Source organism: Atractosteus spatula, chromosome 1, assembly GCF_055471065.1.
Source record: "Atractosteus spatula isolate fAtrSpa1 chromosome 1, fAtrSpa1.hap1, whole genome shotgun sequence".
NCBI classification, from domain to species: Eukaryota; Metazoa; Chordata; class Actinopteri; order Semionotiformes; family Lepisosteidae; genus Atractosteus; species Atractosteus spatula.
Window position 1 is genome coordinate 61,758,029 of NC_142706.1, and position 12,844 is coordinate 61,770,872.

The window sequence follows — 12,844 nt, forward strand, 5'->3', positions numbered from 1 at the left end:
TTTTCTTCCAACAGGATTTTAATCTTATTTCCCAACATATGCAAACAATGAATGACAACAGTGGGGAAAAAAAACTGAACAAGTTTTTGTAATTTAAAAAAAAACGTTTACAAATTTAAAAAAAAACACAATTCATCACTAAACAGTGCAGTAAAAATAAAGAAACCACATATTTTCACTGGCAGCATCATGTCAACTTCATAGACCTGTGTTTTATAGATACCATTAAAATGTTCCTTAAATTCAGTTGCATTGGCTAATGAACCCCCCGTGGAGGACCAGCCAATTTTCAACAGAAACACTCTGAAAACAATTCTGAAAACTGCAGGGGTAACAGCTACTCTGAAGATGTACAATAAGATCAAAGGAAATGTCTACATTTACTGCATGTGGACAGAGCTCTGCATGTCCAGTGAAATGATTCAGTTCACACAGATGTTAAGGCTAGCCTCGGTCAACAGCTCTCCATATGAAACTCAATGCTCTAAGCTCACAAACATCAACATCACAAGCATAAAAAAATGAAATACATGTGTGCACTGCCAGTAACTGAAAGGGCAAAAAATAGAAGGCATGCAGTTTTAATAGAGGTGTTCAATTTAATTAAACCCTGCCATTTAAAACCTAGCCAAGAGGGGGCTGAGGTTTGGAAAGCCTCTGTTAAATTCACAGCATTAATGCCATCGTCTTAAAGACTTCAGGAATAAAACCTGCTGGCCTCAAGGAAATCAGGCTGTAGTGTGTTTCTGTGCTAGACACCCCATTGGAAGGCATGACCTTCGGATCACAGAACTGTTTTGACAGTTTCTGGAATCACAAGACCCAAGCTGGCTGGGTCACTGGCTAGCAAGTGGCTTTTAGCTGTGCTCAGTACTTCAGGCTTCAGGGGTAGTAGATTAAAAGATTACACATGGCATCTGTGTACGTATTCATACTGTGTAAACAATATCACTCATTACTTTTTTCAAAGCGAGGATGCTTTTAAGTGAGCTTTCAGTCTTTTTTAACTTATTGTCCTGAAGGAATGCTCTGTTTATCGTGACAAGTGTATTCTCAAGACAGCCTTCAGCTTTGCTTGTTTTAAGTCTTAAAGCATGCACTGCTGTTCTCTGAATTCCACTGCTATATCCTTCAAATGTGTCCATACCTGTGGATATATTCCACAGGAATCCCCCCTCCGCGTCCTGGAGGACCACCGAGTTTTACTGGGGACTCTAACCCCTCAATGCCTGTAAGCTTGGAAAACCAGTTAACCAGTTAAGAGTTCCGTTACTTAGTAGTGAGGGGACATTATTTCACAGGTTCGTTTCAATCAGCAGCCGATTAAGACCTAAAAAAGGTGACCTGACCGCTTACCCAAATAATTATCTCATTTTAATGACTTAAATGACAGGTGAAATGACCAAAGACCAGTCAAACTGAATTTCAGCTCTCAAGTCAATCAAGCAATTCAGGATCAATTCAGTAATTAAATGAATTAAAGGGATCAAAGTCCCTGGAATTGCCTGGACTGGAAGAGTCAGAATTGGCCACTCCTTCTCTACACCATTACAAACTCTAAAACACCAGTTACAAGCTGAGGTCTTAATGACCTACACAAATGTATGACTTTAGAAGTCAGGCTTTTGTTTTAAAACAAAATCAGTCTAGCACTGAGACTGGCTGCCTACAGAACACATTGGTCAAAACAGCAGCTGTGCAAGAGCTAAAAACAAGCAACGTTCTAACCAAGCGAATCAGTTGAATGGAGCAACTGCAGGCTCAGGTGGAACAAGAACCAGCCGACAACGGAGACCAGCAACGGGAAGAGCTGGCCTAGAACTTCCTTACTAAAGCGGAACACTCAGACATTTCTACTACAGACAACTGAAACATTCCTGCACTAGCTTCAATGGCTACAACATCCCATTTTTCCTTCCAAAAATATACAGAGGTTTGTAGTGCCTTTGGGGGCCTGTAAACAGTCACACAGGAAGTGCAGGCTGAGGAAGGTGGCCTTCCTCATTGCGTGAAAGACTCGATACGTATCTGATCAAAAACCAAAAAAAGCACAGAACTAAAAATCGAATCATTTCGGTTTTGAAAAGAAAACCACAGTATCTACAGTGGTTCATCCTCTGGGGCGGGGAGCGGGGATGGAGGTCCACCAGTAACGTCATCACGTCTCTCGTTTCGCAGTGCGCGGTGACTCTGTACGCGCTGAACTCGAAGAGTGGAGAGTGACAGGAAGGAGCAAACGTTTCTGGTCGGATTTGTGTCCCGTGCGCTCTAGGGACTGTCCCTCTGTCCAGCTGCAGTGTGGACAAGCATGACAGACTAGTGGACAAGCATCTGACTGTCCTTCCAAGTGCATGGCCGCTGTGGGTTACCTGAGCTCAGTCATTGGCCCAGTCTGAGAATTTGTAAGTGCTTTGGATTCCTTCACTGGAGAGCAAAATGCAAAGAGCAAAACAGGAAAAATGCCAGAGAATTCCTCAGAAGACCTTCAGATCCCTTAAAACGTAGTGCAAGCTGCCATGAAAATGCTGGAGAATACCTTCGGATTCCCGAATCGGAGTGCAAACTGCCAGGGAAATGCTTGAGAATTCCTTGGGATTCCTGAATTGAAGGGCAAACTGCCACTGAAATGCCGGAGAATTCCTTGGGATTCCTTCACGGCAGAGCAGAACGCCTCGAAAACGCTGGCTGCCGTTCCAAAGTGTGACGACTCTGCCCTGCCTCTCCCCAGCGAACGCCATCTGTTCTCCTGCTAGGTTTTGCGGCGCTGCTTAGCCAATCGGTTCAGGAAGCAGCAGGTCACCGAGGCGACGATGCCGACGCCCACCAAGAGGGCCGAGGACACGCCCACCACGAAAGGGATGAGGAGCAAGTCGCCGGCTGCAGAAGATAGAAGATTGCGGATTAGCCTGAGACGCGCGAGACAAGTGTGGGACGGCTGCCACATTCTTGTATGGATCAGGGGGAACAGAGAGGAATGACACGGGCATCCATCCAGCTGCCTGCACAGCTGCAGCTGGGGAGTGAGAAGGGCACAGAGGCACCCGGCCCAGAAGAACGCACCCCACCCCGCCTCTCTGAATAACACCAATTCCCACAGGTGCTCAGAACAACTCCTGCAGGCCCGGACACTGCTGCTGGCTGTGCTGGGACGCAATGCTCAAGTTTGCATGCATGACATTCTACTCACTCCATAAACAAATGGCTGGAGCAGCCCTGGCAAAATTTACATTTCATTCAAATCCCTCGCCTGCCGATTCAAATGAAGCTCCTCGTGAAATGACAATGCCAGCTTTCAGGGAGCGCCCGTCGTTGAATTTATACGTCAAGCAACAGTATTCCTCAGCCACTTTACCCCTTAAAAGACTAGTTTACATGTAGAACTAAATAACGGCTCGTAGTAACGGTCTACAATACCTCTCTTCACAGGTGGGTCACGGTTGGGGGGCCCATCGCAACTGAGCTCGGGCCCGCTGAGCTCAAATGGAAAACCAATCAACAGGTTGGGAGTTTCTCAAGAGAAAGGGATCGGTGGGGCCCCCTGAGCAGCTCGACCAGCTGCTCACTCGGAGCCCAGATGTGCTGGGTCTGAGCCTCTGTTATGTCACACGTCTATTCTAGCCAAGAGTTCCCAAAGCAGCCGTGCTGAGAAATACTGCTGTCCTTCGGTCGTCTTAATGAACCCCTTGTGTCAGGTCTGGTCACACTTATTAGACAGCTATGAAATTCATTTTATACATTTTTAGACTTTCACCCCAAACTATTTAAGAATCCAGAGGGTGCTGCCGTGTCACTTTACAGAAGAGAACACAAAGAGACTAGGAAGCCAGCTCTGCACTTGTGCTTGACACTGGTTCCAACACTGTGACTGACCGATCCTCTTCCTTAACCACTGGCCTGCCTAACCTTCTAGCAGGTGTCTGAACAGGTCAGACACAAGGGGGGGCACAGACAGAGACACCCCTGACTGGCAGGAAGAGACAGCAATATGAGCACTCACCCCGGGCGTACATGTAAACGCGCGCAGGTTGCGAAGTGGAGCGCACCCCAGTGTTGTACCAGCCCCCGTATGGGTCCTGCCCCCACACCTCCACGTGGCACTGGTACAGCCCCTGGTCCTCGGCCTCTGCTTTGTGGACTCTCAGCCTGTAGCAGCTGGGGGAGGGGCGGTCCACGCTGATGTCACTGTTGTTGCCGTGGAGACGGGAGGTGCCGTCGTGCGCCAGCACAGCCACCAGAGCAGGTTCCGCCGGTCCCTCCCCTTCTTCCCTGGTCATCAGCCAGTGCACCTCCACCTGGGCGGGGCCTGAAGTCGCCGTGGTGACGTTGCACAGCAGCGAGATGGTGTGGCCGCGCTGGAGGGGGGGTCCCCGGGCGAGCCCCACCTCTGCCTCCACTCGCACCTCTGCGGAGACAAACAGTGCATGGCGATACATCCATCGTCTCGCAGACAGCTTTAACCAAGAAGAACGAGCATCAACTCACACATTCTCCACCTTCAGGTATCCTGTCCCTCCCTCTGAAAGGATGGTCGATTAGGAAAACTGATCGTCAATTAGGACAATTGATCGTCAATTAGGAAAACTGGCGCTGGAGTGAGCGTGTGTGTGTCTGAGTGTGCCCCGACGGTTGACTGGGGGGGAAAAGTAACACTCCTGTGTTTGTCTGTCAGCTGTCAGGCTGATTCTCAGGGAGTTTCAGCTTTAGATTATAACGCTTTGAAAAAAACATCTTGTGCTTCATCGGGACTCAAAACAAAACAATGTGAAAACACAGAAGCCGTGAAATGAAGAGTGGTTTAAAATGTGCTAATTTTTAAAAGGAGATGTACTAACTTACATTTATGGAGAGAGTATTGTTGGAAAAATATGGTTAATTACCCCGAAACAGAAGGCATACCATACTGGGGGAAAGTCGAAATGTGTGGAAACCAAGAAGGTAGTCATTGGCATATAACCTGGGAGTGTCCTAAAATAAGGCTTTTCTGGACGGATTCACAAAGGGCCGTAGAGAACATATCTGAAAGGAATTTACCCTTTACGTTTGAGGTTCTATATTTTGGCATGTTAGATTTTCACTTAAGTAGTGCTGACAAATATCTGTTTGGAATTATCTGCAGCTAAAAAGACTACAACAAGAAAGTGGCTTCTTCCAGATTTACCAACAATCAATGATTAATAAACTGAATTGCTAAACGAAATGTACACAGTGGAAAAATGAACTTTTTCACTTAAATTACAGATGAACAAATTAGTCAAATAATGGTCTAGGTGGGTTAAGTACTTTTTCCCCCTCTTCATAAATCATAAAAAATGTATGCATCTTTCTTATTTTGAATGCATTTAGTTCGGTTAGAAGTAAAATCATTGTAACATCTAAAGGGAACAGACACATTTTCATGTGTGATGTATATTGGTAAATTTGTATTGTAAAAGGATCGCTGTGTAATGTCATCTGTATTTAAAATTCTGTTGTCTGTTTCTCTAAAATAAAAAGTTTTAAAAAAGAAACCACAGAAGCCAGGGAATACATTTTCTTTCTTTTACCAAGGTGCTGATAGCACCAGTCCTCAGTTTTCCAGGTAAGAGAAGGGGAACCGTTACGTTCTCTCTTCCTTTCACACGAACAAAACCACTGGACAAGCCGCCTGGACTGCTGCTGCTTCCCACTGGCCTTCCTCCTCTGTTACAAGTTTTCTTTTTGACTCTGTAACATTAGATACTGCTCAGTGCCACATACTGGGTCTGGTGTGGCGAAGCGAACAAACTCCTCCAAGCATCATGCTCACCTTTCATCCTCAGGCTGACGGTGACCCCATTGGACCTCTGGCTCGCCGCAGGGCTGCTCGTGCCAGGCGTCCGGCCGGTGTAGACGCTAACCGCACAACGGTAGATCCCCGCATCGGCGGGGTGGGCGGAAAACAGCCGCAGAGAGTACCGCCCCTCCGCCTCCTTCTCCAGGGAGGCCCCGCCCCTTCTGCTGACATCATCGCCCCAGGTCACCACCCCGTCGGAACCCATGCGGGCGACTTCCAGCTCTGCCCCCCTGTCGGCTGCCCGCCGCAGCCATTGGACCAGCAGGGAGGGGCGGGACGATGGGCTTATCCCGCCGACTTCACAGGATAGGCTGAGAGGAGATCCTGCCGAGAGGGACACCTCCCCTTCTGGCAAGGTGGTCACTGTCAGGGAGTCCGCTAGAGAGAGAACAAGTCATCAAGTTGCAAACTGGGAAAGGATTTTTCAGGTCTTCAAGGGCCATAAGGCCTTTCCAGCACTGATCTGAATTTGTTTTGGGATTGATTTACCATTTTTTGGTCTTCATCAGATGGCAACCAAAAAGTACTTGTAAGATCTGCAGTATTACAGTCTTTGAAGACTACGGTCCAACGCTGAATTCCGACCAAGACCTATTTAGAACTGACCACTGGCAGCTAGACTGGTTTCCGTTCATTACCTTTCCAGTGCAGGTTAGTGGAGCAGAGAAACCGCATATCCTTCACTCTTGCAGTACCAGTAAATATGAGGCATCTACCCTTGCTTAGCCCGGTCTGGGGTTGTACACCAGGGATAGGGAATGATGTCTCTTCCTGTCCAGCCTCGTGTCCAGCTGGTCCCTCATGACTGCTATTTACTGAAGCTCAATTAAACTATCAACAGACAGTCACATCAGTTAGTGGCTGAATCCACATGCTGCAATGGCAGGGAATCACATAGGATTCCTTACCTTTGGGAAAGTTTATAACCACCAAGTCCAACTCCACATTTCCACTACTTAACATGACATGAAGGAATCAGGGGACTGCAGCAGCTGGAGAACAATGGGGACAACAGAGCACGAGAGGAACAGTGAGTGTCTGCCTGTGAGGTCACAGCACAGGAGAACAATACTGCCACTGAAACACAGGACCCAGCACAGCTGCAGCTGGGAGATCTGGAGCACCAGGTTTGAGGCTTCACCCCTTAACCCCCCCTCTTTCCTAATGTCAAGAGTTAAAATCAAACCTACTTACACTAGGGACAGTACAGCGACGGCACAGAAACACGATCTTCCCTATGGCAACGAGCCTGGGCATTGTCTATATTCTACATGCATTTATTAATTAGCGTCCATGCACTAAGGGAAAGCAGAGAAGGAGTAAAGCCTGATAAAAAGATGCCTAGATGCCTATGAAACAGAGGGATGAAGATCTGGGAGTTTTGCACAATGCACCAATTTCAATTTTTAATCAGACTTCATGCACAGAGATTTTTGTGCAACCTGGCGCTATCTGTCTGTGAAGTTCGAGTAGGCAGCTTTGTCAGCATGCGTAGGCTGCAAAGGAACAGGATGATTCAATGCTGAAAGGAAAAGAAACCCAATGTGGTGTGGGGAGCTCTTCAGGTTCCATGGAGAGTGAGGGAGAGAGGTAATGAGTATCTATCCATTACTCACTCATCCTAACTTATTAAATCCTTTGCCCCTATGAAAAGCCATGTGGAAATGTAAGATAAGATAAGATCACTTTATTGGCCGTATACAATTTCTTGTCTTAGGAATTTGTCTTTTTTCACATACCCCAACTTGCTCTCCATGAGACACACAGACAGGGAGAGAAGCTTGGGGTCAGAGCACAGGGTCAGCCATTGTACAGCGCCCCTGGAGCAGTTGGGGTTAAGGGCCTCGCTCAGGGGCCCAACGGGGTAGGATTCCTCTGCCAGCCGCGGGATATGAACCAGCAACCATCCAGCCACAGGCGCAGATCCTTAGCCACAGAGCCACCGCACTGCCCCATGTAGCTTTAATGCAGCTAAATGTCTGTCCCTATATGTAGCTCCTCTCACTCACCTAAAGGCTGGACGGTGACGTTTCCTAGCTCCAGGGTTCTCTGGGCAATCCTCTGCCAGGTCATCTGGGGATCCTGGATCCACTGGATCACTTCGCAGAAGAAGGACCCAGTGTCGCTGGGCACCACAGAGCTGATCCGCATCACGTACTGGTCCTGCCCCCCCTCGCTCCTCTTCTCCAGCGACACCGTCCCGTCCGCGTACCGCCTCTCGTAATCCCCGCCCCTCCCGGGGACCACACCCAGGTGCTTGTCGATGGAGATGACCTCCCTGAGGTTGTGCCCCCCCGCCGGGCTGCCCCTGGCTCCTTCCCCCGCCCCCCGCACGCCGAAGGTGACGGACACGTGGGTGTGCTGCTGAGACTGCACGGAGGCGGAGCATGTCAGCTGCAGCTCCGCCCCCTCGGTCAGGGCCTGGCCACTCAGAGAGCGGGAGGAGGTGTGGCTGATTTGGAGCGTGTCGGGGATCACTGTGGAGAGAGAGTCAAGGAGAGGGAGAGGTGACTCACACTGCAGGGCAGTCTTAACAACACAGCGCCACCCACAGGCTTGGCTGATGAACTGTACAGAGTCCGCAGACAGAAACTCAATGAGGTGTTAATTAAACCCCAAGATCTCTCTAGCTCTCCTTCTAGCCTTGCACTGCCGGTAAACCTAGGATGTCCAACTCCACGCTGCAATTCATTTCAAACTGGAATCGCAAGTTGTTTATATATATATATGAGAGCCCACCAAATTTGGAGCTGTCTTGTGAAGACTCAGGTCTGCAGCAACGCCCCCCTGCACTGCCATGTGACAAATCAGCTCCACAGTGGAGCTCAGAGTGGAGAAGTGGCTCCTCCCTCCAGCCAGCGGACTGGCCCCCGAGCTGGACGAAACCCGGCCTGGAGCTCCCCGCCGGCCGAGTCACAGGGCAGAACGTCATCTTGTGTCTGACAAGAGAAGCGGCTGGGAGTGAAACCAACCAGCACTCTGCTGCTTGATCCTCCTTCCCCGGGTCATCAAGCTGAGAACCGGCAAAACGCCTCCAGGATGACCTTAATTCTTTCTCTCGTTCAGAAAGAAAGGTTTGTACTCTACCCTCCCATAGTTCTCAGTCCTGCGTGGATGAGTATATTTTTTTTTAATAACTAGGCAGGCTCAGCAAGCTCCACTGTCCTGAAGCAGTAAGGTACAGGAGGTTACCATTGACGAGGACGCTGGAGCTGTAGTTGCCTTGGTAGCGGGCATCAGTGCTGGGGGTGTAGCACTCAAATGTGCCCTGGTCCTCTGGCCGCAGCCTCTGGATGACCAGCCGCACCCTGTCGCCGCTGTCCCGCTCCACGCGCACCTCCCCGGAGCGCACCCGCGCTTGGAAAGGGGCGTAGGGGAACCTCCTGTCCCGGGTGGAGATCACGCCGATCTGACGGCCTCCTGCGTCCTCCCGGATCAGGAACCACTCGAAATCCTGAGTGCGGGACCCCTCGTACCCCGTCACGGAGCATGGCAGGGACAGCGGGAACCCCGCTACGCGGTACAGGGGCCCGGGGGGAAGAGTGACCTGGCGACACTCGCAGACCGCTGTGGACAAGCGCGCACACACAGAGAGAGACACGGAAGAGGGAGAGCATGAGGGGACGACACTGAACTTCAGGGGTCAGAATCTGAGCAAATTTCTGACAAACCGAGAGAAGCAAAGAGCGACTGGGACATCCATCATACCTACAGTAGATAGCACTGCTTTCTTTTTTTTTGTTTGTTTAAAGATGGCCCTCCACACTTATCAAGGGAAAGGAAGAAATCTATTACCCAAACCCACACGGCCATCACATTTCAGCATGAGCAGAAAACACCAATTAACCAATTAATCTTAAGAAGATGCAAATCAAAACAGGTGGGCTGTTTTCTTTATGTCCGAGAGAGAGAGAGAGAGAGTTCCCACACCTGCCAGAATCACAGCGGGTCCCAATATAGCCCAGTATGTGATCTCCTGTCACAGCCTGAGGAACAGTGAGTCTGTCTCCCAATAATGCTCCAGCCACCTACAGTATATGTCAATATTTTATACTATGTCTTTGTTGTCTGTAATATGTCTGTAGATTTTATTTTACTTTTATATTTTTTTGTGTTTAATGTAAATATCATTACTTTTATTTGCTTTGGCAACACTGATTTTACCCATCGGTCATGCTAATAAAGCACCTTGAATTGAATTGAATTGAGAGAGAGAGAGAGAGAGAGAGAGAGAGAGCGTGTGTGTGCGTGTCCCAGGACCATGTTCTCGTGCTGTGCTGTTCCTTCTCCCGGCACGGACTGTCCCACCATTCCCCATGACGTCATGGGCTGACAAACACAGCGCGGCCGAGCTCAGCCAGATTTCTTACTTCTGCTTCTGCTTCTGTTGTTCTGTGTTCCAAATTTCCCTTTACCTGCTGATGTCATCCTTGAAAACCCAAGCCTGATTGCTTCAGGCTGAACTGGAAAAACCAAAAGGGCAGCAGCGACATCATGGCTGACCTACCGAAGGGACTCAGGGCCTGCTGGGTGCTTTCCAGCTTCCTCCAAGACCCGGAGCCACGGCATCGACCTGGCTTTGAGTGCAGATTTTCAGCACACGGCCAACTCAAGTCATATTACAACGGCAGGAAATGAATAAGAAGGGTGTCTTTTTCCCATCCATCCATTTTCTAACCGCTATAGCAAATACAGGGTCACAGGGGAGCTGGAGCCTATCCCAGCAGGCAACAGGGGCAAGGCAGGATACACCCTGGAGAGGACGCCAGTCCATCACAGGGCACACAGACAGACACACACACAGACACACACACACCAGGGCAGATTTTCCCAGAAGACAACCAGTATGTCTATGGGCTGTGGGAGGAAACTGGAGCACCTGGAAGAAACCCATATGAACACAGGAAGAACATACAAACTCCATGCAGACAGCATCCCAGGTGTGGAATCGAACCCGGGACCCCAGTGCTGTGAAGCAACAATGCTAACCACCGAGCCTCCCAGAGGTATCTTCCTCAAGCGCAAAATCTGTCATGTTGTTTTTCTCAGGGTACAGAAACAAACACATGCAGACAGTGCCTCACAACATCATCTCAGTGTCAGGACTGAGGTTTACTTGGTAAGACTTGACAGACAAAAACTACCTAGCATACACATATGTTGAGGCCTCTCAGTGTAATGTGTTCAAAATGAAACATTTAACAAGGAGGGTGCCTGTACTCTCCCACGTTCCATTTATATTTAGCATACATTTAACTGATGATAAATTAACAATATAATTTAATCAATATACCACTTATACGGTATAATTATATAATTGGATAAAATAATTAATATAATTATAATTAATTAATTATAATCAATATAATTGGATAAAATGATGTATCTGTATTGATCACAGTGCAAGTCCGATTCCGAAGTGGAGAGCGAACAGGTGCTGACTGGGTTTGCTCTCTCATCACAAGGGGCAATTGGACTCAGATAGGGGTACCCAGCCCTGCTCCTGGGGAGCCCCTGACCTGCCAGGTCTCGCTCAAGTCCACAGGTGGGGGGGGGTTGTACTTTAACCACAACACCGCGCTCTAGAAAAGGGATCACTTGCAAAGGTTCAGATCAAGCAGCCTGTCAGACCCACACAGGATTCAGTGAGGTCAAACAGGACCCAGCAGGTTTGAGGAGGGGCGGGGCGGGGGAGGTCCCCAGCTTAGGGTGGGGAACACCTCATTTAGAGCGGGTCAGGCAATGCGCACCTCGGAAATCGACAGGCGGATGATCGCAAGGAATTCTTACCCACTCCTCTGTGTAGAAATTCCTTCGTGATACAGGTCGACGTGCAATATTCGCTCCTAACAAGCCTCACGAATCACAAATCGGATTAGAGCACACGAATGTGCGTCTGTCCACCCACGTCAGAGCCTAGTGCACCCTGCCCGCATATACACAGATTTGTAGACCATAGCACACTGCGGTGGCGCCGGGTCTGTCCACAGCAGGTACACGGTCGCACAGGGCTACATGTAACAGACGGAGCCGACGAGCTTTGCTGCGAGACTCACCCCACAATAAGCAGACAAGCCCGGCGGCCGCTCCCCTCCGCGTCATGTCCGAGTGACGGAAAATGCTAACCCCCACGGTAAAAGAATGGAACGTCCACTTCACGCACGAAATCCGCCCAGCATAGCTCGGTTCAGCAGAGCAGGCGAGTGCTTTCAAGTATTAACTCCCAACGACTTTGCGAAATGGCTTCTGAAACTGGATCAACGTCTTGATTTCCGAGAACCTCGGTTGTTTAAAATAAACACTAATATTATTATTCCCCGCATCCACCGAGATGTTTGCCAGAAGAACAACTTCTTTCATCACAAGCGTCTGCTCGAGACCTCGCAGTCCGGTGTTTCTCCAGTGAGCTCCGCGAGTGGATTTCAGCCGATATCCCTCCTAGTTTGTATTATTCCTTTCCCCACTGGCGCGAGTCCCGCAGCTGCGTGGAGGCAGAATGTAGGCCAGCCCCGCCCCCTGAGGGCGTGGCCTGAGCGTGGGTGAGCCTCGTGGGCAGGACTTCATTCAAAAACACGCGCAGGAAAGCCCTCCCTCGCTGTTCCCTGGTGTTATTGACAGCGTCGGAGACGAGGAGACGTCCTTTTCCTGTCCACAAACTGTTCATTCTAGAACTCCCTCCTTTCCGCAGTTAGAAAAATATCAAATTACACCTCGATTTCCTGCGCCCCTGCGATTCTAACAAGATAGCCCATCATATGCATAAGACATGATGCGGTGGCCCTGTAGATATGATCATTGCTGCTGTCTCACTGCAGTTTTCAGACTGTCCCTTCGCCGGCCAGCAGGACCGAACTTCTGGGTGCGCCTGGCGGTGATAATTGTCATTTATTCTGTTTTACTATGGAATGCGAAACGAAAGGGCGAAAGCCACGGATTTCGAACTCCACAGGAAACGACTCTGCTAACAGAAACCCGGGTGACATTTTAGGTTTTCGGCGGGGGGGAAGCATCACACCTCTCATGAATTCTTCG

At 49.3% G+C, this 12,844-nt stretch overlaps 1 protein-coding gene across 2 annotated transcripts; it reads right to left on the reverse strand.

The window, feature by feature from the left end:
- Positions 1-12,282, reverse strand: igsf8 (immunoglobulin superfamily, member 8). Of its 2 annotated transcripts, XM_088914834.1 has the most exons (6): positions 11,869-12,282; positions 9,005-9,379; positions 7,822-8,289; positions 5,786-6,190; positions 3,998-4,402; positions 1-2,877 (listed from the first exon to the last, which is right to left on the reverse strand). In XM_088914834.1, exons 1-6 carry the CDS (start codon positions 11,912-11,914, stop codon positions 2,750-2,752), a joined length of 1,827 nt encoding a protein of 608 aa, XP_088770960.1. In that variant the 5' UTR covers positions 11,915-12,282; the 3' UTR covers positions 1-2,749. The 2 variants fall into 2 exon arrangements, with proteins under 2 accessions (XP_088770960.1, XP_088770968.1); XM_088914842.1 differs by lacking the exons at positions 9,005-9,379; positions 11,869-12,282 and adding an exon at positions 8,552-8,817.
- Between the last annotated feature and the right edge of the window lie 562 nt (positions 12,283-12,844).

Bases quoted from the DNA above. Each gene is read 5' to 3' on its own strand.
- igsf8 (XM_088914834.1), bottom strand. From the start codon at position 11,914: ATGACGCGGAGGGGAGCGGCCGCCGGGCTTGTCTGCTTATTGTGGG. The intron at 8,290-9,004 runs GTAACCTCCTGT...CTCTCTCCACAG, and splicing joins CTCCAGCGTCCTCGTCAATG to TGATCCCCGACACGCTCCAA. The intron at 6,191-7,821 runs GTGAGTGAGAGG...TTCTCTCTCTAG, and splicing joins CGTCACCGTCCAGCCTTTAG to CGGACTCCCTGACAGTGACC.